Source organism: Ursus maritimus, unplaced genomic scaffold (assembly GCF_017311325.1).
Source record: "Ursus maritimus isolate PB19 unplaced genomic scaffold, ASM1731132v1 scaffold_19, whole genome shotgun sequence".
Lineage (NCBI taxonomy): Eukaryota > Metazoa > Chordata > Mammalia > Carnivora > Ursidae > Ursus > Ursus maritimus.
Genome location: NW_024424341.1, coordinates 10,504,935 through 10,530,723, shown reverse-complemented (window position 1 = coordinate 10,530,723; position 25,789 = coordinate 10,504,935). Strand labels below are relative to the sequence as shown.

The 25,789-nt window shown below is 42.1% G+C and overlaps 1 protein-coding gene across 1 annotated transcript in view; it reads left to right on the top strand.

The window, feature by feature from the left end:
• Positions 1–25,418, top strand: part of TOX3 (TOX high mobility group box family member 3) — a 103,876-nt gene extending 78,458 nt beyond the window's left edge. Inside the window, exons 3-7 of the mRNA XM_040633302.1 lie at positions 247–501; positions 13,128–13,397; positions 17,526–17,753; positions 19,668–19,748; positions 23,743–25,418. Coding sequence (XP_040489236.1) covers positions 247–501; positions 13,128–13,397; positions 17,526–17,753; positions 19,668–19,748; positions 23,743–24,492 — 1,584 coding nt within the window. The 3' untranslated portion in view covers positions 24,493–25,418. The remainder of the gene's footprint in view (positions 1–246; positions 502–13,127; positions 13,398–17,525; positions 17,754–19,667; positions 19,749–23,742) is intronic.
• The last annotated feature ends 371 nt before the right edge of the window (positions 25,419–25,789 follow it).

Below are 25,789 nucleotides of genomic sequence, written 5' to 3'. Positions count from 1 at the left end.
CGCATTAAAAAACTGTTAATACTGATACTCCATTAAAACCATATGATAATGAGACTTAAATCTTTAATCAGAATGATCAGCAAAACTTTATGTATGGAAATCTGTGTTTAAGATGTTTTCGTTTGAGAAATAACTATTTGGCCTGGCTAGGCAGTGTTTTCATGCAAAAATCTTTCTCTTTCCCTCCAAGGAGAAATAAGATGTAGGAACAGAATACGAAGATGTCTCTATTTTGTTTCCTTTTAGCAGACATTCCATACGCCAAGCCTCGGGGATGAAGAGTTTGAAATCCCCCCTATCACGCCTCCTCCAGAGTCAGACCCTGCCCTGGGCATGCCCGATGTTCTTCTACCCTTCCAAGGCCTCAGCGATCCGTTGCCTTCCCAGGGAAGTGAATTCACACCCCAGTTTCCCCCTCAAAGCCTGGATCTTCCTTCCATTACAATCTCAAGAAATCTCGTGGAACAAGATGGCGTGCTTCATAGCGGCGGGTTGCATATGGTAGGTGTTACATTTACTGCTTGGAAGTGTTTTTTTAGTCATTTGCACTTCTCATGGTAAAGACCTGAGCGTCCACGTTCTGAAATGGGCTTCTGCCCATCTAACCATGGACCCGAGGGTTGTCCTTCCCAGTGCCATTGAAACACGGGGACAAGAGAGGGTTATGGGTGGGTCGACGATGACCTGAAGGAGGATGACCCAACGAGATCCTTCTGATTTGAAATGATTTTCCACAAGTCTGATCCATTGGTTTGGAAATAGCCAACCTTCCCTTGGCTTTGGTCTAACACAGAGATGTACTTGAGTCGAAAGTTTGCCCAGGAGAGATTTTAGAAATGGAGGCCCTTACCGGGTACCTAGGTCTTTTGCGTTTGTTGGATCATCACATAATGTTTATGATACATGATTTGCTCCTACCTCAAATGAAATATCAAACTGTGATACAGAGAAAGGGAAAAAGAATAATTGCTCATAGCCAGCAGAGGAAAATATAGAGTGGGTTATTGTGTGAAATACACCTAATTGTGTTATTTATTGTCATAAACATGGAATAAGACACTCCAGAGAGCCAAAATCACTAATGCAATAATTTCGGTTCTATTTTTCTTAGTGTGCAATTATAGTCAGCAATCACCAGAGTAAATCTGCTTAAGTATTTTAAACTCTTCTGCTGGGATTGGGGTTTTTTTTTCCATCATAGTATATATAATACATTTGTGTCTATCTAGGTGAGGAACTAAGCAGACATCTTAAAACAAGATTAATAGTTTATAGGGCTTTTTTTTTTTTTAACCCTGCTGAAATGAAACAGATGTGTTGGTATAACAAAAAACAAATCCTATTGCTTGTTTACATATTTCTCTGCACATTAGGACCATGCCAGTGATGTTTATTGGTTTCATTGTTAATTCCCCAGATAACAACAGATGATTGCAAAATATATAGTGGATTAGCAGTGCAAAGATTCAGCGTGCTCTCTGAAATATAAGATTACTTTCCCAAATAGGATTGCGGCAACATAATTTTCTTTGCTTATGATCTTTTGTGTTTGAGCTGAACATCAGGGTTTTTATTTTTACTTTTTTGTCAGAAAAGAATGCAGCGAACAGTCGGGAAATGGTCATTAAGTATTCATAAACGTTCCTCGCCATCGCAAATAATTGTTTCCTGTGGACTTTCTTACATTTTTGTCCCTTTGACACTGGAATGGAGGGTTCTGTCCTCTGTTCCTGTACAATCAGGCTTGCAGCGCTGTGCCTGGAAAATCATAAAAATAAAAAGGGTGTTTAGTCACCAGGGGAGTTTACCGGGGTTCGCCATTATTCATCGATGCTCAGCGAGGCTCCTTTAAGTTGCAGAAATAGTTAAGAGACCATATAATGCACGCTGAAATGCGTATTTTATTAAATTGGTAAATATTTATTAATAATATAAGAATCTGCCTTTAAATTAAACATCTGATGAATTACCTTGCCTTAAAGCTATAAAACTGTTATTGCTGCTATAAAAAAGTGTAAAGGAGGCATTTTGACTATGAAATTTCATTTCATGGTCAATTGAATTTACTCTATTGGAAAGAACTAAAGATGGAATCATAAAATAATTACGATATTCACATACACTTAAAGAACAATGCTTTCACGGACTGGCCTTGGGAGAGAGGACTCAATTTTTAATGCTTCTTTTGTAATGTATTGCTAATCACTAAAGCAGTTGAATTATTTCATTGATTTTTAAAAGTAGGAGTGCTTTAGCTAAGTGCAGGCTGTTGTCACGGTATTTACATGGACCTCATCCCTTTGTGGGGTGCCTTTCTGAAGTTTTGCTGAACCCGAGTGATATTTATTTTGGCTGGAAACAAACTAATCTTGTTCAACATTCTAGTAGAATTTCACCTTGAAGAAATGTCATGAGATTTTAAATCACAAATGTTGGAAAAAATAAAATGTACTCGGACAGAATTATGATGAATACAATGTGTCGCTGGCTTTGTTCTACGCGGTTACCTGACATGTTCACCTATAAACTTGAATTCAGAATCGCCAGAGGCATGGTTAAAAATAGGCTGTGTCAAGGTTCTCCTGTATCTCCCTCCGGGTACCGAGTCGGCTGGCTACATCGTAATACTCCACAGCAGCTCCTCGGAGATTTCCCTCAGGAAGGTCACCAGAAAAATAATAAATAATACTTTATACATCATGCATTCGGCTTCCCAGCGTGCATTGGGTATTTCATACCTTATGCAAGTAAGAAGTTTTATTGTCCAAATGAATATGGCTGTCTGTTAAGGATTGCCGCGGTGAATTAAGACCATCCTAGAAGGAGAAAAACCAGCTTGTTTATGTTGTATTGAACCAGCTTTTCTTCCGAGCTTCGTTGGTTTTCCTGTAGGAAGACTGACAGTTTTGTCACATCACTGAGGAGCTGCATTTTGTGGGCAACAAGCACACCGTGTGGATCTTCCTTAAATTTATGCCATTATATGTAAAAACAGAACGCAGGAACAAAAAGGAGGGATTAAAAAGAGTCCAGCGCTTAGCATTCCCATTTCAAAATATGCAGATAACGCCCTCGTAGTCAAAAGCAAATTGTGCAACAATGGCACACCGTCGCTTGACTTGCGCGTGGTGGAGAAGTATATTTTAAAACGGGACGTGGCTGGCTGGCCAGTCAAAACCAACAGTATATTCTGGTTAAAAAATCTTCACCTCTAAGCATTACTGTCACTACAGATGATATCTGGAAATTATTTTCATCTCCAAAAGATTGCGATTCTAAAAATCTACAACGTGCGCTCCAAAGGGTTTACTGGGGGTTTTTTTTTGTGGGGTTTTTTTTTTTTAACACCTCTCTGTAATCTGCCCAGCCTGCTGAGTAGCATCGACATCAGTAGTACATCAATTTCAGAAAGTGGATTATTTTTACTAGACAGCTATTGTGACATATTGGGTCAGTCATAAATGAAAGATATTCATGCAAGCATGCAATACTTGTAATGAAGTCTCACTCTGACCTTCTGTATGATTGATTCTGTAATTTAGTTTTCTGAGGCAGTGCCTGAAATGAAATGAAATCATGTTGAACAAGTTTTGAATACCCACAGTGCACCAGGAGAAGAAAAATCTGCAGCCCTAGAGGCTTGAGAGAGCAGCTGAACGATTTATCTCTGTGCTATTATAGCCTTTGCCAGCGTTCAACATTTCTTTCTTTCTTTTTTTTTTTTTTTTTCTTATTTGGCTTAAGTACTTAATTCTGCAGGTAGCTGTAAATGGGAAAATAAAATGCTGTTCAGATTTAAAATGACAGGACAGGAGTATGTGCAGGGGACTGATAAAATATCTTGAATAGAACTGACCTTTCATGTAGCTGAAAGTTACTGGGGGATTCATCCTCATAATTACCATATAGATTATTTTTATTTCTTTCCTGCAATGAAACATTTCAGAGAGCAGTAGTGCTGATTGAATGAAAATTGAACTTGTTAACATTCTTTTCAGCTTAGCCTGTTGTACATAACAGAAGGTTAGCTTTGATGAATTTCAAAATTCTCTTTGATATCCAAGAAACAGACAGTAAAATAATTGTCTCTAGTCTGATATTTTGTATGCCCCCCAAAAGAGAATTTATAAAACACACTGACAATTCACATACTTTTTCTTCCTACATTATATTTCATGTTTAGAGGACTGACGTTTTTCTGTTTGATACTGCTTTGGATTTAATTGTGATACCACATATTTATAGAAAATGCTGCTCTCGTTACTCTGGTAATATCAGACATAGTGTTAGGAAATTGAAAAGGCAGGAAGTGAGGGAGGCATGTTGGAGTAAGGGAGTCTCTGTACCTGTTAAGGAAAAAGAAAAGGAGGGATAAAAGTCCTATAGAAGATATGCGCACAGAGAAGAAAATTAAAATATTCATAAGACTCTTAACTCACACTCTGGACTGATATCACTTTTAACCAGAGAAACGGGGCTATATCAGAAGAACACATCGAAAACTTCCTAGGCCTATTTTCAAAGTTTTTCTCGCCATCATTTGTTATGACTCTGATTTCAAAGTTGAATAATTTTCGTTTTTACAAAACGGCTTTCATGCCATTTTTATACTTAAAAAAAAATCTTGCATTTAGAGAAATAGCAGACTTTCAATTAATACATTGTTTTAGCCATGTTGCTTAATGTGTTACAGATAAAACAGTTATTTCATGGGTCATTAATGTGTTTAATGCGTGGAACGTTCTATTAAAACAAGCCCTTATTATTGGTATGAACGTGTTCATTGCCATTGTCGATAGAGTCTGCAGCACTGCATTCCACAGGACAGTTGCCACGTAGCCACTGGAGGGACCGGCAATCTTTCAATATAGCCCGAATGATTACTCCAGTTAGATTTATTTTTGGCCAAGTGATGGTGAAAAAAGTATTTTTATTGTGAGTTAACAGTAGAAAAGGCACAACTTACCTAAACAGAACACCCACGTTGAGTGGAATGGGACCTATCTGTTTCAAGTCCGAATTGTCACATTGAAACGGTACAAACCTTTGGCAGTTATTTGCCGAGACCTACTTTACAGGGTGATTATACTGTGTGCAAAGGTGCTTTCTTGAATACCAGCATCTCTTCCAGGTCATCCAAAAACTCGGAGTCAACAGACTGTAAAGATGCTTCTCGTCCCACAGTCACTTTTAATTTAGCGGTTACTACACCTTGACCATCGTCTGCCCCAGGTACACAGGCCACAGGCATTTTTTTTTTTTTAAGGGATGTATAGAAGGCTTTTTTTTTTTTTTTAAGATTTTATTTATTTATTTGACAGAGATAGAGATAGCCAGCGAGAGAGGGAACACAAGCAGGGGAGTGGGAGAGGAAGAAGCAGGCTCCCAGCAGAAGAGCCCAATGTGGGGCTCGATCCCATAACGCTGGGATCACGCCCTGAGCCGAAGGCAGACGCCCAACGACTGAGCCACCCAGGCGCCCCAGGCCACAGGCATTTTTATGAGCTGCCTTTCCTTGTAGAACAAATAGCTGTGTACCATACATAGCTTAGAATAACTATTCTTCATTCTGTCTTTAAGGTTGAGTTAACTTTAGGGTCATCTATTAAAAGGGGAGTTGTTCCAAACTTCCGCTAAACCCAGTTAGCTGGTGTGCGAGGTGTGACACGTGATCACTTGCTTGCTTGATAACACTCGCGGAAGAGGATGTTAGAAAGTTATGCCGTGATTTATTTCCCTGTATCTTGTTTGTAGCCTGTATAGTTTATAGTTACCTACTCCACGGGGATACCGCCAGCACCTCCCAGTGGGTCAAGGACAGGAGAGACACCATTTTTAAATCCCTCAGATTGCCGAATAAAACTGGCGTGAGGCTCAAATGTGTTTTTTTTTTAGAGGGATGAGGATTACTTGCTGTGCTCTCGCCCCATTTCCTTTCATCATGGCACCTGTCGCTCTTTGAAATGGCCTCCTTTGCCCGTACACAGCCTGTCCCCTCCTGTCGCCTGTCTCAGGGGCTACTGTCAGGCTCGCGCCTGGAACAGTGTCTGGGCGGGAATACACTAGGCGCTCAGTAAATATTTTATTTGTTGCATATAGGAATAAATGAAAGACTATGTATCTGCTAGTAAGAGCATACCTTGACTACTAAGTAAAAACTGAGGCCGTTTGAAGTATAAGCAGCCGTAAACATGGCATTCCTCTTTAAACTTTTCACTGAGGCCCAAATTAAATGAGCACGGAGCTGACTGCTTGGTAAGACAAAGGAGTTACAGGGTCTCCAGGTGAAATACCGTTAAGTGTTTTATGGTAAACTCTTGGAAATTTTATTTTGCTAAGAAGCTATTAATTAACTTTCGGGAAGACTGTTTTTCACAAAACACTCCTGTGTAGGTATGTTTGATTATAACCCTGAGGGTAGCTATTAAGTAAAAATTATCTATTTCAGTGCAGATATTTTGATGAAGTTAAGGTTTGTGGTACGTAGGTCTGTAATTACCCTTGCTATGCATTTGTCATAACGGTGTTTGTTTCAGGGTTTACTGGGGTTAGGAATACACTAGCTGTGCATATCAGCTGATCGTTGTTCATTTGGAGACAAAATTTTAATGTTGCTGTAGGACATAACTTAAATAATTGAGCATAAAATTACCGACCTGAATTTCGTATTTGTAGTTCTCTGATCTTTATTAATACAAAGCAATTTTCATTACTGATAATTGTTTAATTGCTCCATTTCTCAAGAAATATTGATTTTAAAAAACCACCCCGGTGCAAATGTGTTTAGTCACACTCGCTAATATATTTGGGTTATTTGCTTCTTAATTAGATGCTATCCTCTATGATGAAAACCTAACATTGGATCGTTACAGAGAATATTTATTTGTAAACGTGCGTGGAAGGTGCATATTAGATGTTTAAAAATCCTTTATGGCAAAAATCAACCCAGGTGGAAGTAAGCACCACTGTCAGGAGAAAACAATTAATAAAAAATAGAATAATAATGTGTGATATCTCAAACAAGATATCAGTTTGAAAGCCTCTGTCTTGCGTTTGCAGAAGAAACCAAAACCCAGTACTTGAGGACGTGTAATTATGCACTGCTAAGTATGCAGCACAAAGATATAATAAATGCCAGGGGTGGGAGAGAAAGGGGTCCCATTTATGTACCAAGAAGATGTCATGGAGGACCAGGCCCTTGCTCCAGGCCTGATAGAATGAGTGAAAACAGATTTTAATATGTAAAGGAGATAGAGTTGTGTTGGCTGAGAAGGTAAGAGCAAACTGCCCATCTCCCAGCTCTCCCTCTCCCCCGAATCCCCACATGTCTTTCTATGAAGCATGGCCGGGGTAATACCCCATTGTGATGGACGCAGTGAGGACATTTTTCACCTTGCCAATTTCTTTCAATCTTGATTAAGGCCAGGAGAAAGTCACGGTTTGGGGCTAATAAGTCTTCCACACCTCTTTTATCCTTTTTAAATAAGAGAAAGCAGAGGTCTGGCGCAGAGCCTTAGGTGGGCCCCGCACTTAGACAGGCTACAACGGTGTTGTTTCCTTCTCTTGGTGTTTATTTGGCATTCCGTTGATCCAGGTGTCCCCAGGTTTTAATTTATGCTAGTGATCCAGAGTTTCCTTTTTAACATAAAATTATTCAGATTTTAACAGTTCACTCAAATAATTAATGTTCAGGAATCAACTGGGTTTTAGGCAATTTAAGAAAATGAGGGACCGCTACCAGAAATATCCATGCCATGGTTTCCTGTTTTTTAAAAAAAAGACGAAGAGCTCTTTTATCAGGTGGGGCGAGAAGGGAGCCTCAGCTGAGCACTCCCCACACCAAGACCTACGCAAACCATCAAGGCTTTGTTGACTTCTACTTACAGGCAAACAGAAGGCAATGCGCGTCCTAGTATCTTGTCGAGTCCACGGCTTGCCCATTCAGAAAGACTTGGGTACCCTTCAAACGTAGGTTAAAGTGTTAGGATATATATTTATATTGTTTATATTATAATCAGATTGTCCACCATTGATTTAGATGGGTTGCCCAGGAGGCTCCATCAGTTAATATCTATTGGAATAAATAACCCGCTAGATAGGTACCAAGCCTTTATGCTTACCGTGACATCCGTCTACACTGTGAATAAAGTGCAGACTTCCTAGCATAGGCTACAGGATTTGTCATTTTATGGCCATTCCTTGCCTCTCCAGCTCCATAGCCAGTCCTGCTTTTCCTGGCTCGGTAACGCTGGCCTCTCCTTTACTTCCTCGTGCACCGGGCCTTTGCACATATTCTTCTCTGCCTTGGATGCTTTTCCCTCTTTTCTGGCTTAGTAGCTTCTACTCTCCCTTTACACCTCAGCTCTAGTGGGTCACCTCCTAAGGAAGCATTCCCTGATGACCCCACCTTGCACGATCTAGCTCATTCCCATTTCTCCGCTCCATTGCATTTCACTCTTCACCTTGCCTACCTGCTCCCACCTTACCGGCATCCTTTCCATTGCTCAGGCATGCCAAGCTCTCTCCCACCTCAGACTTTGCTCATGCTGTTCCTTCTGCCTGGAACATGATTTCTTACCCCTCCTTTCCTGGTTGACTCCTCCTCATCCTCCACACCCAAGAAGATAAGTTTTCCATTGTATTTGTCCAATAAAGTAGCTCTCAAATGAGGGGGATTTTGCCCCCCACCCCCAGGGGACATTTGCCAGTGTCTAGAGACATTTTGATTGGCACAACCAGGTTGGACGGGGGAGGCATCTGGCATCTAGTGTGTAGAAGCCAGAGATGCTGCCAAGCCGTCTACCATGCACAAGCTACTCTCCCCCACCCCCCACCCTCGCCGCAAAGAATTATCCAGACCACAGTGTCAATCCTGCTGAGGTTGGGAAACTCTTATCTAATAACATCAGAGAACAGAGTGAGACCAAGAGGAGAAGAATGAGTTTTTCCCAAAGGATGAACACTTTAGGAAATGATACAAGTGAACTCTAGATATAAAATGTAATTGTGAAAGCTACCAGCATTCAGCGCATGTCGGATATAATCGTGGCAATCTGTTATAACCCACTAGTCGCTTTGCCTTTCAGTGATCATTGGTAAGTCTTTTAAGACTGAATTTTAATAAGTGAGAGGTAATGATTTTCAAAAATGCATTAAATTCTTAGGGTTTTATCTATGGTTATATATTTCCTTATTGTGTCGTGACTACTAGGAGAAATTGCGAGCTATTTTTGAGGAGTATATATGAATTATTCTTGCCTGTGCTTTGTCGGAGTAAATCTATTAGTCCGTTCTAAATTATGTTTAACTCGGGTAGTGTTTAAAGGAATCACGTGCTAGTTTTCTAGTTTTCAAGGATTTGAGCACTGGTATGTTGGTTTCTCTGGCCGGGCACGTAGCACGTGCTCAATAAATACCTTTACACTGAGCTGACATCTTTCTTTACGTGGGAATCCTAAGATCAAAGCAAGTGTCTTTCCAAGGTTACCTTCATTTCTTTATGGGAAATGATTGGCGCTGTTAAGAATCACCAACTTGCCCAAGGTAGTTGTTAATAATTGGCGGCCCGAAAGGAACTTGAATTTCTAAAAGACCCTCTTACCATTAATCTTCTTGTACTGTCATCCTCACGCATAGGAAGTTATTATGGGACAGCTGTGGACCGTGGCAGATGCTAGCACATTTTGATACATCAGTTATGTGGTTCAGGAGTTACTTGAAAAGACTTTAGAGGCTCTTGGTGTGTTGTCCTGTGGGAGATAAGAAACATGGGCCAGCATGTTTGCGGATGTGAAGGCTATGTGGACGGCTCTAAGTTTTGGCAAGGCCCGGGCCCCACCACCAGTATGTTTCATGGGTGGTCTTCACCCTGTCCCCATCGCAGAAAATCCCCATTATTTCTCTCTCTCTCTTTTTTTAAAAGTGACATGTTATGAGCACTCTCGTGAATAGAGTGCTTTGGTTGAAGGGCGGGGTGGGGGGATGATGGTGGTAGAGAGCCCGGGGCCCCGTTCATCTCTGTCTGTCAGCACATCCTTCCACTGTTGGGCCGTGCTCCCTAGAGCACGGTTTCCCCACCTATCTCGCTCTGAGACATTGCAGGTAGAATCTAGAAAGAGCTGATGAAGCCAAGAAAACTTACTTCTTGGCCTTCTGTTTGACCATGAGATCCATCTGGAACGCCGTAGATGCGAGATCAATCGGGGATCTGCGCGTGCTGACTTTCATAGGTGGTGGAGCAAAGCAACTGCTGTGTTCATGAGAAGGTTGCATAAATCAGATCATCATATTTCACGGTCATGCCGGTCGGCTAATTTATTCTTCTACAGTCCGAATTAAAATACTTAATTCAAATGGACTCTGGAAGTTGCTTGTAAATACTTAAAACATCTGGATTTAAATAAGTCTGAAAAGACTTTTTAAATGCATTCTGAAGAACATATATGGAATATAGAATGAAGAATAAGATAGCTTAAGGGGCGCCTGGCTGGCTCAGTCAGTAAAGCATGTGACTCTTGATCTTGGGGTTGTGAGTTCAAGCCCCACGCTGGGCATGGAGCCTACTTAAAAAATAATAATAAAACTTAGAAAAAATAAAAAGAAGAAGATAGCTGAATTGCTAGTAGTTAGAGGGTGGAAGTGACGTAAAGAAGCAGTGGTGGAACTTTAAAAGAACATGGAGGAGTAAGGATGCCTGGGTGGCTTAGTCAATTAAGCGTCTGCCTCTGGCTCAGGTCATGATCCCAGGGTCCTGGGATGAGTCCCGCATCGGGCTCCCTGCTCAGCGGGGAGTCTACTTCTCCCTCTGCCTCTGCCTGCCGCTCTCCCTGCTTGTGCTCTCTCTCTTTCTCTCTCTGACAAATAAATTTTAAAAAGTCTTAAAAAACAAAAAAGACATGGAAGAGTAGACAGCTCAAATTTTTGAGGAGAAAAGGCTAAATGAGTGGTAGAATGCTAATAAAAAAAAAAAATTAGGACAAGCCGATAATGTAAAATCCACTTTTGTGGTACAAGTCTGCAGAGGGACACCTGCCAATAGAATGTGATATTTTAGGAACAGTGGAAGAGGATATCGATATTGTCAGTGAGACAGGGAAGAGTGGGATTGTTCTGGTACATGTGACCCGTTGCTCCAGGGATGCCACAGCAATTGAATAACTCAAATTATTAAGAAATGGGAAGTTTGTTTATTTAAGATGAAACCCTAGCAATTAGCTATACTATTTTAACGACTCATTGATCTTTCAGCTTTCCTAAAAAAATAGGGTTTTTTTTCATTTTGTGTTTTTATAAATGGAAACGTTTAAGATGCTCTCCTCTTTACCCTTCCAGTTCTACCCCTTATAACGTAACCATTGTTCAAAGTTTAGATACTCCTTTTAAATAAAAGGTGGGGGGGGAGGAGCTATCCTCTGTAAGTATTTTACAACTTGTTTTTTCTTTTTTTTTTTTAAGATTTTATTTATTTATTCGACGGAGATAGAGACAGCCAGTGAGAGAGGGAACACAAGCAGGGGGAGTGGGAGAGGAAAAAGCAGGCTCCTAGCGGAGGAGCCTAATGTGGGGCTCGATCCCATAACTCCGGGATCACGCCCTGAGCCGAAGACAGATGCCTAACCGCTGTGCCACCCAGGCGCCCCTACAACTTGTTTTTTCAATTACGATATCTTGGATATCACTCTAGGTCACTGGTTCTCAGGTGGGAGAATTTTGTCCCACAAGGGACAATGTCTGGCGATATTTTTGATTGCCATGACTGGTGGGGAGCCAGAAGTTGCTACTGGCATCTAATAGAGGCCAGGGTTGCTGTAAATATCCTGCAAGGCAAAGGACAGCCCCACAACAAAAAATTATCTGGTTCAAAATGTCAATAGAGCCAAGACTGGAAACCCTGTTCTAAGTCAATACACATAAATCTAATTCATTATTTTAAAAAGCCTCATAATACTTTGTAGTGCGATAGATCATAATTTATCCAACTAGTTCCCTATTGATAGCTATGGCTTCCTATTTAGTGGCATTTATATATTTAATATTAAGAAACTAAACACTCCAATTTAGATATTTACAACTCATTTGTTGCTTATTTAAAGAGCAAAAATAAGTCTCTATCAGAAACACTCAAGAGGAACGCTTAAAAATGTGTAGGCTTGTGTATAAAATTAGATTCTGGGTCACTGTGAGTCAAGAGAATTTGGTTTCAGGAAAAATCACCGACTCACACTAAATGACAAGTCTTAAAGTAAGTTGTTTAAAAGCATGTCTTCATTTTTTTTTTTTTTTTGATTCTTTGGAATTAAAAAAAGCAGCAGCAGCAACAACTCCAAAGCCTTTTATATGACTGCCAAACACAGAAGGCTACTTTTGCAGGGACTGCAGCAACTTTCAGAGGGGCTAATTCTGATGATCTCTACCTCCTCCTTATACATATTTTAAAAAATCCATTAGTCCATTAAATCACGGCGGGTTGAAGGAAAGAAAACAAGGCAGGTTTAAGAAGAAGAAAGTGATATCCAGTCCCAAAGACACTGAATGACTTCCAGATGCCCCTGACAATGTAATTCAGAATTGCAATGACCCTCTGGTTAACCACAGAGGGTTTTATAGAGAGGGTGCCCTGAAGCAAACAGATGTTGGCTCTGTGGTTCCCTAAGCCTATCCTCTCTACATGTCAGATGCACTCCTGGAAGGATCAAGTAAAGACTGGATCCGCCTTCCCTCACAGAGCTGGGTCAAGGGCAATGGAACCAGAATGTGTGTATACGAAGGATGGAGGACCAACTGGTGAGCCAGAAAGGCCCGAGTCTCTGCTTCAACCCTGTCTTGTCTGGTTCCTCAATGAGAAGCAAGAGTTGGAAGTTTTCTTTCTTTGCCAGTAGTCTCTTATTATTTTCTTTAAAAGTCATCCAGTGACCGTTCTAGCATGAAATAGACTAGACCGGATAATTTGGGTTTTGTGCTTTCGACCTTTCAACTTTGGGGCTGCGTCCTTAGAGTTAATGGGTAGGGACCGTCATGCTGGAATAGGTCAGACCTATCTAAAGAACCAGTGCTAACGTTTTCAGCTTGTTGGTATTTGGGAAAACGAAGAATCCATCCCCACCCCCCATTGTCTGTTGCCTTTTTAGGACCAGAGCCACACACAAGTGCCCCAGTACCGCCAGGATCACTCCTTGATCATGAGGTCCATCGTCCACATGACCGATGCCGCTCGCTCTGGGATCATGGCTCCCAGTCAGCTCACCACCATCAACCAGTCTCAGCTCAGCGCCCAGTTGGGGTTGAATTTGGGAGGTGCCAGTATGCCACACACGTCTCCTTCACCTCCAGCGAGCAAATCTGCGACCCCTTCCCCTTCCAGCTCCATCAATGAAGAGGACGCGGATGAATCCAACAGAGTAAGTTGACCGCTGTATTTACGTCACCTACCCGAGAATTGGAGTCACCCTGTGCTGTGTCTTTGAATTTCACTCATGGTAGTACCTTCTTTCTCTTTGTGGATTTGGCTAGCATTTAAATTCATGACAGTTTAATTTTTTTCTTCGCTCTTTTATATACTCATTTTCTGTGAAAAGCGTATTCCACCGGAAATTGGGAGCTCTGGCTTCCTCTACTAGTTATAAGGCACTGAGCATGTCACTTCACTCTTGCAGGCATGATTTTCCCATTCTGCGGAAGGGAGGACTTACATTGGATTCCCCAGGAATTCTGAAGTGCTCTGCTTCTAAGTTAATGTTCACGTGGATAAGTTTTATCCAGTTAGTTGGCTGAGCCACTGTCATATTTGGCAGCCTTGCACCTTCTATGATGTTTATCACTTAGAAAGTTCTAATCGCTCCACATTTGTGCTTTTGTCACAGAGAGTGATAATTCAAATATACATTGTTTGAAATAAAAACTTAGTTGCAGGGAGGACTTCTCTGGATATTTAGAAAGGTATTCTGTTTCATTAAAGTTACCTATCCCAGGTACACAATTACTCATTCCTTATTCATCATATTTTGTACACCTACTCTGTGTACACCTACTCTTTTACTTGGTTCTGGTGATATAAAGATTTATAAGGTAATTACTACCCATGGGACTCCCCACTGGGGATGAAAAGGAATGTTTAATACTAGCTCCAGATGTGATTAGAGGTATAATTGATGTATCTGGTGTGCTAAGATTGTAATCGATTCTGCTTGGGAGAGTGATTTGAGGAAGACTTTATTGAGAAGGTGATATTTGAATTAGGTCTAAGAGGATACATAAAAGTTTGTGAGGCAGAAGAGAGAGGCCAGCATTCTGGTGGAGGGAGCAATGGAAGTACACATCAATTTATGAGTATCATGAATAGTTTGATATGGGGAGGAAAGAAATAGGAATTGAAGAGAGTAGTAGATGAAATGTGCTAAGCTTTCTCATGCAGGTAGTTGAGAGCTGATTAATTATTTGCATAGACAGGAGTGGCATAAGCAACTTTATGCTTTAGAGAGAGGGCTTTGGCTATAGAGAAAGTATTACCAGGAGAGGGACTGGAGGAAAGGAAACTGATCAACATTTGCTACGAAGTGTTTCATTTTAGATAAAGGAAGGAATGGACAGGAGGTACCAGATTAGCGAGACGTGTAAGAGGGAGAGTCATGAAGTTTTGGTAATCCATGTTTTTGAAGGCATAAAAGATAAATGGGGTTTTAGTATGAGAGCCAGCATGGATATTAGTAAATGAGAGAATCAGCTCAGAAAGAGGAGTGTTACTTTTTCTCTCATGGAGAAGATGAGAGTTTGGCATGGTCTGGGTTGAATTGGAAGCACCCACGTTTGAGTCTAGAGGTGGGACTACAGATTTGGGGACCATCAGCACATAGATGGGAAGACATTGAAGTAATCAGAATTTCTCAGAGTGTAAGAGCAAGTCAAGGCCAGAGCCCTCAGCATCATTTATTTTTAAGTAGCAAATGGAAGAAGAGGAACTAGAGAAGGTTGGGAGTGAGGAGGAAGAGGGAAAGGAGGTTAGATTTGAAGAAGGATTTGATCTGTCCCGACATGTTAGTGCCCCACTGGACATGTTAGCACTTCACTGGATATGTTAGCACCCTACTGGAGATGTTAGCACCCCACTGGATATGTTAGCACCCTACTGGACATGTTAGCACCCCACTGGACATGTTAGCACCCCACTGGACATGTTAGCGTCCCACTGGACATGTTAGTGCCTCGCTGGACATGTTAACACCCTACTGGATAGGTTAGCGCCCCACTGGACATGTTAGCGCCCCACTTCACTGGATGTGTTAGCACCCTACTGGACACAGATTGGGTAAATGCATTAACAGTCTCAGCTCACACTCACAAGGATTTCTGTGAAGGTGAAATGAGAAACAGTGTTTATAAAAACTCAAGAGATGTGAATAAGGCCCAGCTAAGGTACAACTGGCCCGGACACAGTTCACATGGATTCCTTTCATTTCACCCGTATATCCACTGATCTTCTACGCACTTTTGTACCACGCTGAAATTGTCCTGGCTAAGGAGAACCTTATTTGCAATTCCTCACTCCTTTTTAACTAAGGGTCTAGGTTTTGTGTAAAGGCAAAGAATCCAGTTTGTTATCTTTTCAGCAACTAAGCTGGGAAAGAAAGATTAAAATTATCGTTGATGGTGTCTCTTTGGGGGAAAGCTATTTCTCCACCTTTCCCAATGCTCTTCAGTCAATTATGCACAGGTTTCTTTCAGAGAATTAATTCTGAACTTTTGTTTAAACTGTGAGATTCTTCATTTCAGGTTTATTCTTGAAAGGTAATGATGATTAGGGCAAGTCACGATTATCCAAGGAAGATACCAAAGGTTGTCACTGTTGGAATGCTGGTTTACAGAGAGTGATGTTGAGCTGGAAATTACTCTCACCTTGCCATTGGTCAGGGCATTGTTGGTGCCACCAGTGCCAACTTTTCTTTCAGGAACATAATATATAGTTGTTTGACTCAATTAGAAAAATCTGTGGCTCTCTATTTTTTTTTTCCTTGGGGCTAAAGCAGTATTTTTCACTGAAGGAAAACTTGGCCCCCGTTGAAGGTCTCTAACTGAAAAGCATCTGAGTCCCTTTAAGTTCAGATTCATTAACTAGAATTAAACAAGTCTCGTTTGTCCTGAGCATTTAGGGAAAAAAAGACCATTGAAAATGAATGAATTAATCGTGAGTTATGAAAGATGGCATTTTGGAGAAGAGTTGAGATGTGGCTTACCACCATTTGAAGTGTGTGAACTACTTGTATGAAGTACGCATGTTGTTATCACTCAAGGAGGGCCACGCAGAAGTGGACTTGTGGTTCCCCCCTACCTTGCGGGTCCAGAGCTTTCAGAGACCCGTTACCTAGCAGTGCTGTCCTTAAGAATTTTAGTAATCGCATTATGTTCCAAATAACTCTCACTCAGAAAGTAATGATACTCTTGGAAAATTTTGAATTTAGGATTCCAGACTCAAGGCCATTAAAAACCAATCTGTTAGTAACTTGAGTCTATCTCTGTTGATCTTCCCCACGGCTGGCTTTTAAAACTGATTTTGTCAAATATTTCAGCTTTCCCGATGAAGTTAACTGCAAAATGATCTCTAGGGGGATACGGCAAGGCTGATACATCTTTTCTTCTGCTTCTCTGATAAGTGTATTATATGATCCCTGAAATCAGATGGTGGGAGTAGCAGGTGAATCTGGAGCTCTGTGGTATAGAAATGTGGGGAGCTATAGGACTATTTTCTTCTCAGTCTTCTTTCTAGCCGTGGTGATTCTAACTATCAATTATTGCTCTCTTATAGGTTTTTAATTTTAATGAAGACTATCAATTAACTCTCTATCTCCAGTTAAAGAAGTTTTGACTTTTTTTAATATTTCTTGTTAGCCTACTGTTTGGAAAGTTATCATGACTTTAAGAAATAAAGAGGACCTTTCTTTTACTGTGCAAGCTTAGGGATTGTAGCTAATTTCCATTGGAGTTTCTGGAGACCCGTGAGCAAGGTAACATTCTGGTAAAATAAAAAAGTGAAGCTTCGAAAACTCGATTCAGACTGATCATATATATGGCACGTGACTATGGCAAGGGACGTCATTTAAAATATCTGAATATAATCAACATCCTGAATTACTTAGATTTACTTCTAAAACCTTTGAAAATGTAAAATATTTTATGCGTACACATGTAACGCATACACACACACGCATATATACACATATATGCACACGATACGCACACACTTCATTGCCTGGTACAGAGTGTTCTGTTTTTCATTACTCATAATTGCTATTTAGAGCATATGTTGTGAATGTATTGAAGATACTTCTGGGTCTCATTAATCAGTGTTCTAAATGCCAATCTCTACTGTCCAGTTAACTCTAAGAAAACTCACCCCTCCCCTGCTTTTGCCGGGGATTCCTCTGTTGATGAATCAGTTGAACAAAACCTTCCAAGAACAGTGGCGGACCTGGGTAGGTCTTGCCGCCGTCTCTGCAAGGACATCCCAGGCAGTGAATTTTCTTCCTGCTTTGCAGGCCATTGGAGAGAAGAGGGCTGCTCCAGATTCTGGCAAGAAGCCCAAGACTCCAAAGAAAAAGAAAAAGAAAGACCCCAACGAGCCCCAGAAGCCAGTGTCAGCATATGCCCTGTTTTTCAGGGACACACAGGCTGCAATTAAAGGGCAAAACCCCAATGCCACCTTTGGAGAGGTCTCAAAAATCGTGGCATCTATGTGGGACAGCCTCGGAGAAGAACAAAAGCAGGTGAGGTGAAGATCCAGCAGGGCCGTATATGAAAAGGTTACCAGCCTCTCCTCCCCTCTCCTCTCCTCTCCTCTCCTCTCCTCTCTCCTCTCTTTCTCCACTCCACTCCTCTCCTCTCTTTCTCCACTCCTCTCCTCTCCTTTCTCCACTCCTCTCCTTTCTCCTCTCCTCTCCTCTCCTTTCTCCTCTCCTCTCCTCTCCCCACTCCTCTCCTCTCCCTTTTTTTTTTTAAATTTTATTTATTTATTTGAGAGAGCGAGCACGAACGGGGGTGGGGGGAGCAAAGGGCAGAGGGAGAAGCAGGCAGACTCCCTGCTGAGCAGGGAGCCCGACATGGGACTCCATCCCAGGACCCTGGGATCATGACCTGAGCTGAAGGCAGACGCTTAACTGCCTGAGCCACCCAGGCGCCCCTCTTATACCTTTTCTGAGTGAACATTCACTTAATAGGACTACTTCTCATCATGGCCTTTCCAGGCTATGGAATTTAGAAACACAGTTGTATGACTCCAAGCCCCCCTCCCCTTCCAGTTATGTGGATTTCTCGGTCCCCCTTAAGGGAGCGTGTTCAGAACCCCTTCAGAGGAGAAATGGGTCCGTTCAGGCAGCATCCTGCATGTATGAACTTCTGATGATCATCTTTTCATTTGAAATCATGTGGAATTTGCCCCCTTTGTTCAGAAAGGGCACTACAAAGGGATGAGGTCCATCCCACTTGCCTTTTCTTTGATCCTCTGTCCGAACCCTCGTGCCGTCCTGGTGGGTTTCCAAACTTTGAAGCCGCCTCCACGAGGCTCATTATCGTCACCAGGCATTTGAAATTTAATTCCAAGTTCATTGGGAGGCTCAGCCATATGAGAGGTATTGAGAGGTTAGCCGAGCTGGGGGGAGATAACTTCCTTAGGGCCTTGACTCCTGGTCCCCCCCTTCGGCTCCTCCGCAGAAATGGAGAGGAAGAATGGCCCCCTTGCTTCTTGCGTGAAACTCCCAATGACCATTAGTGGGGATGGACGTTCCATGTCCTCAGAAGACTAGACCTCTCTTAGTCATAAAACAGGATCACCATCTCAGGAATAAAGACAAGAGGAAAACCCTTGATTTTTCTTTACAAATCATGACCTCATTCCTACTAGTTTGGCACGGTGCAGCTATAAAATTTGCCCATTTGCGGTGAGCTTATTGTTGTATGTGTCACACTGATTTTCTGTCCCAGATATGTAATCCTAAGGGACTGGCAGACTGCTACGTCTTTTAACCCCGGAGAAAAAAGATGGTTGCGCTTTGGTCTAACGCACAGCCATCAGACGCCATTAAGAAAAGGAAGCGCCCATCACATTTCATATATTGGGACTTGTTTATGAAACTCATTGGCCTCACTGATGGAAATTTCTCATCTTTTAACTATTTCTGACTTTTTTTTTTCCTTCAAAAGAAAACCGAGGTGGTTTCATGTTTTCTCCTGTGTCTTCACAACCGCAGACCTGTTGTGGTGGGTTTTTGAATCCTCTGATTCGGTGCCGGTTAGAAATGTGTGTGTGAGGGGAAGAAGGCACTGATGGAGAAATTCGTTATTTTCCGTAATTTGAACCCTTTGTAGCCAGTTTTACTCTTCTTGCCACCTTATCTCCTGCCATAACGCGAGGCCCTCAAGCTGTTTCTCTCAAGGCGTCTGTGCTACAACCGGAAATCTTGTTTTCATTTATCATCGTAAACATCGAGATTGTGCTCCAATGAGGGTGGCAGGGTTTTGTTTTAATATTTCTGTGTGTGTGTATGTGTCCACATTTAAAAATCAAAACCAAGGAGCCCCACTTTTTAGGTGAGTTACATGGTGACCTCATTTGTGCGACTGTCCTTTGATGGCTGGGAAATTGTATGCTAAAGGTGGTGCTAATTGTGGCCTTTTTTTTATAGGTGTATAAAAGGAAAACAGAAGCTGCCAAAAAGGAGTACCTGAAGGCCTTGGCTGCCTACCGGGCCAGCCTTGTTTCTAAGGTAAACCTGGGTGGGGACTGGCAGGTCTCTGAGTTACAATGCTGAGAACAGACCCGGAGCGTTGAAAACATCAAGGCAGCTCGCCTTAGAGGTGACCAAAAATGGCGTCTTGAACAACTCATAAACTTAACTCGTTTCCATGAGAGATGACCACAGTGATGGCACAAAAAATAGAAGTTAATGTAAGCTGCTGAATCAGAGTTGTTTCCAGAAGATTCCCTGGTCTCTCTTTCTGTGTGTTGAAACTACTTAACACACACAGATACGAAAGACGGATCTTTAATAGCCTCTTTATCTTCACTTTCTTGTCAGGGACTGAAATCTGTGCAAATGTCCTCTAAATAAATGGGGCGGTGTTTTGGTCATATTTGGGACATCCTATCATAAATTCTCCAATGGTTATATCATTGTAATAGGGGATGTTGCATTTTTGACCAAACTGTTCCACATCCGATAAATAAGTAAACCTAGAGATTATTTAAAAATAAAATTATGCTCCAAGTCCTTAAAAAAAAAAAGAGAGAGAGGCATGTATATGTATTATACATAGAGTATAAAATGGACCCTGATGGATTATAAAATGTACCAGTATCCCAAAGCAAATGTCAGTCTAGATTATTATTACCTTGATCCAAAAGGAGCATGAGCTATTAGGTTATATTTTAACATTTAATTAACTTTGTCTTTAGCCTTCCTAGAATTTAGAGAGGCTTTGGGGAGAATAATTTGAACTAATGTTTTTGCTCTTGATGTATTTCCTCCGGCAATTGGGGATTGAATTCCATTGTCATGCTTGTTGCCTCAAGTACCACGTAGGGCTGCGGGCCATGGTAGGCGTTGCTGGCAAAGCCATTTAGAAAGGGTTTAATTCCTTTTTCTCTTCCTCACCTGAGCTGTTTCTTCTTTATATTAAGATCTACCATTGGCAGCTGCTCAAATCAGATCAGGAGAGGTCCTCCCTTTTTTTCCTGCAGTCAGCTGTTAGGACACCTTCCACTTCATTAGAAAGAGACAACATTCATCAGGTCAATAGCAGAACCTTTTTCTGAGACGCTGCAAGACTCATCATATAAGATGTACCAGTCCTGGCCTCAGATTTGCATATTGGCAGACAACAGCCGAATATGTGGGCTACAGATGTTAAGAATGGAGGTGTAGTTGGCTAATGAGATAGGGTGACGCGAATAGAGGGACAATGTACATGTACTTCCTAAGTGGATCATTTATTCACTCATTTACCCAGAAGCAGGCGTAGGTGATCTTTGTGCATTAGAGCATGAATAATTGACCACACATGGATTTCAGCCAAGAGCCGGTAACTCAAAACGCATTCAGGAAACAGCAACCACGATTGGGCTCATCGAGTCTGTGGCTGAGGTAGAAGGGGTAACGTGAAAGTTACACACTGGATTCCAGAATCAGGCTTCAGAAGTATCTCCAAATGGAAGTCAGCGATTCCTGAAAACCCATTGGATGGGATTCAAAAAGAATAAATCTAAAATAGCGTTTGTTGGGGTTTTTTGTTTTCTATTTTCATTAAGTTAGTGCAGGTTGAGAGCATCCTTAATTTATATTCAGAGCCCTGGCAGGGAACTAAAAACAGTCCTTGAGGTAGAAGTCCAGAATAATTTCAGTCTGAACCGAGAGTGTAAGATAGCTTCTAATGTGGTGATCTCACAGGAAGAGAGTGTCTATTGTACAGCGTGGGGATGAGACCGCATCCGAAGACTTGGCTCTGTTTTGGACCCTACAAATTAGAGAGGAATGAAAACCCACCTGGAGGGTTGCCTCCATGATGGTGAGGACTGAAAATCAGACCATATTCAAATAATTAAAAGAATCAGGGAGGCAAGGATTCGGGGGCATGTGATCTTGGTCCTCAAGTTAGAGGCCGTCATGTGGGAAGCCCAAGTTTGAACTCTGTGCCCCAGAGAGAAGATCTCATCCAAGGAGTGAGGTGTCATCCAAGAGGTGAGGTGTCATCCAAGGAGTGAGGTCACGGGCAGCAAAACCTCAGCCTTCATTAGAAATCATGAGGAGGGTTGCATCATATATGCCTTTAATTGATCCCCCTACATTCAGAGCCTGGCCCCGCTCTCTTAAGATGTGTCTCTACTATATTACTTTTAATCTTCCCAACAACCAACAAAAGTTAATAGGAGCATAATATTAAAACATGAGGGAGTAAAGCTGGCAGGCAAACAGGACCTCTTTTATCCACTCATTTCTATTTGCCACTAGGGTGGCATCTGAAGGCACGCTGGTGTGACTGCCCAGGTGTCTAAACGTAGACTTCCCTTGTAGTTTCGTCCTAAGACTAGCTGGGTGATCATTAAACATTAGAGTGTATAAGAATTATTTTCATGGGTGTATATACAACACTGTGTGTATTTTACCTTATGGGTAATTTAATGGTTTTTTAAAGATGATGAATGAGTCTTTGCAGGTTTCTTCTTACCCTGTGGCTTTAGAATGTGCCCCTCTAGTAGGTATGCAACCCCACCAAACCTCTGCACAAAACCAGAGAGCTGTCCACCGATAGGTGGTGCTTCCCAGCGATAATGTGTTGAAACAGAAGCCATCGACAATGGCTTCTCCTACATTGAGTGATTTTTAATACAAGATCATCTCTCAGGTTCCTTCTAATGGTAGATTTTTTTAAATGTGAGTGATACAAATCTGGAAGGAAATATTCAATATCCTTGAAGAGAGTGTAATCCATCAGTTTGTTGCCTTCAAGGTGCTCCCACTAATCCCCTCCAGAAACACCTAATTTTGTGAAGAATAAGAGAAAAATTAGTAAGCACAGTCATGTCAATCACTGTTGCATGGGTAGAAGTATTTATTTTTGCGGAGGTAATTATGTATGTTTAGCACAGAGTGTAATAGGTCATTTCTCTCCATAGTTGAGCCTCACATGAGATCAGTTGTTTATCTTGTGGCAGGTTATTCAGTCACCCGAGTGTTGAACATTCTCCCCTCATCTAGGACTCCTGTGATGAATTGTGGAGATCTTTGAAAATATTGGGTAAACTGGAACAATTTCTTAGGTTGTAAAATACTTCCATTTAGGATCTCTACGGAATTCAGTTATGTTTTTCTTTTATTCGTGTGAGCACTGTCACACCCCACCATGCACGTGCAGAACCTTGGTGTTTTCGAGTAGCAGTTTCCTGGTAATAGTAATTGTTAATTCATAAAAATCGCTCACATATACTATATGCTTCCGTGGGTCAGGCCCTATGCTAAATGCTTAACAAATAGGAGTTAGCTTAATAGAACCGCTACATAAAGTAAATGCCATAGAACCCCATTTTATAGGTAAGGAAACTGAGGAACCAGATGGGTGAATTAACTTCCCCAGAGTCACAAAGTTGTTAAGCAGCAGAGCGCGATTTGAATGCAGGCAGTCGATACTCTGTTCTTTCAGTATGTTTCTTAATGATGCGGGTCAGCTCAGACTTAACTGCTGAAGAAGAGTTGTTCTTGAACATGTATCAGTCAGCTTTTGCTACATCGTGCCGTGTAACAACCAGCCCCAAAGCCGAGTGACTTAGAGGAGCATTTATCTCAGAGAGTGCTGGGGAACTGGCTAGTTCTGCAGTCTAGGCCTGGCAGGACCCACTAGTCCTGCTCATCACCTGCAGTCAGCATGGAGGTTGGCGGGGGGCTGGGCTCATTCACCTGCATGGCAGTTGGCTGGCTGGGTTTTGAGAGGGGGCTGGGCCATGTGTCCCTTATCACATACGTGGTGATGGCAGAGTCCCAGAGCGACTGGAAGGGCATAGGGCCAGCCCAGATCCCAGGGGTAGGGGTTTTGACTCTACCTAGGGGAGGGGAAGCTAAAAAATCACATGACAAGCGACTTGGGTCCAGGGAAGAATGAATAATGGCAGTCATTTTTAAAAAATCCATGTACGATTCTTAAAAACAGTTACATATTGTCGGTCCTTGGGTATCTTAATATTTGGGGATTTCCTCCCCCACCGCGCAGGCTGCCGCCGAGTCCGCAGAAGCCCAGACCATCCGTTCCGTTCAGCAGACCTTGGCGTCCACCAATCTGACATCCTCGCTCCTTCTCAACCCTCCGCTGTCACAACACGGGACCGTGTCAGCCTCCCCTCAGACTCTCCAACAATCGCTCCCTCGGTCGATCGCCCCCAAGCCCCTAACCATGAGACTCCCCATGAACCAGATCGTCACATCGGTCACCATCGCTGCCAACATGCCCTCGAACATTGGGGCCCCGCTGATAAGCTCCATGGGAACGACCCTGGTGGGCTCGGCGTCCTCCACCCAAGTGAGCCCTTCCGTGCAAACCCAGCAGCAGCTGCAGCAGCTGCAGCAGCAGCAGCAACAGCAACAGCAGCAGCAGCAGCAGCAGATGCAGCAGATGCAGCAGCAGCAACTGCAGCAGCAGCAAATGCATCAGCAGATCCAGCAGCAGATGCAGCAGCAGCATTTCCAGCACCACATGCAGCAGCACCTGCAGCAGCAGCAGCAGCACCTGCAGCAGATCAGCCAGCAGCAGCTGCAGCAGCTGCAGCAGCACCTCCAGCTGCAGCAGCTGCAGCACATGCAGCACCCGTCCCAGCCTTCCCCCCGGCAGCACTCCCCCGCCGCCTCCCAGATGACGTCGCCCCTCCCCGCCATCGGGAGCCCCCCGCCGGCCTCCCAGCAGCACCAGTCGCAAATACAGGCTCAGACACAGACTCAAGTACTGTCCCAGGTCAGTATTTTCTGAAGCCGCCCGCGGCATGCAGGTGCACTCGGAGGCGGGCGTGCAGAGCTGCGTGGCGCGGCGGAGGAGGGTACGCCGTGCGTGCGTGCGTGCGTGCGTCCGCAGCGACCGCTTGTAAGTTGCTGTCGATGGTGCGGACGCGTGTAACAGATCACATGGTCCTCTCAAGTGTCTATTAGATAGGCAATAAGAACACAGTGTAGCTGAGTATCATCTTCTAGCTGACTATAAATCACTTTGTTTTTAAACAAGAGAAGCTGTGCTCTTTTATGTGATGCCTTTTTTTATTTATTCAGGCTATATACCTACAATATGTGAATCAAACCGTTTAACGAATCCTGGGACATACTGATGACTGTAAACTGGCCTCTCTGAGTCATAGAAAATGGCCTTATTTCCCCCAGAAGTGAATACACCGCACTTCGAGGCTCTTTGAACTTCCGGAGCCCTAAAGATAAAAAGCACAGTCGAAATTACCTGAAATATGAAGATCCAGTTTCATACAAACATTTGTATGACGTGAATAGTTGATGGCATTTTTTTGTCATGAAAAAAAAATTAATGTAAATCACAGACTTTTGCCAAAGCTCTTATTTTTTTTCCTAAATCTCTCCAGAAAAGAAAAAAAAATGCAAGTGATTAGATTCCATTATTGACTCATTTCCACTTTTTTAACTCATGACTTCTCCAAATCGAACCACAGTATATGTTGTAACGATATCTATGGCCACTGTTAGCCCATTATACTCATTCCAATTAGAAGAAAAGAATGTGAATATTATATTCTGTGTTTTGAGTGACAAGTTTCGAAAAATAAAAACACTGTATTTTTAAAAAGGGAAATGCACTTAAATGAAAACAGTTATTACAAAAAGTTAAGATTTAAAAAAAAATGCAAGAGTTTTTATTATGATGTGATACCGGTAGAATATTTAAAAGACACACCACATCTGAATAATCAATGTAAATATTTTCTTTCAAAGTTGTAAGTTTTCATATCATGTGTTGTAAAGTTTTCATAAACGAGGCTTTAACGTAAACACTGGTGACATAAACCATTCATTGCTACGTTGCTTATTGTGTTTTTATGCTGTTTTATACTTTTTTATGAGTTATGATAGCAGCAATTAAGTTGTTTGTATTTTGCTTAACTAAAACAAAAATGCTTTTATCTTGCTATAGAATAAACACATTTCAGTAAAAACTGTGGACTGTATTTTGATGCAACAACCAGGAAAATGTTCACTTTTCAAATAAAATGATTCGTCAAATTTCAATTTCGGTTCCTTGAATACGTATA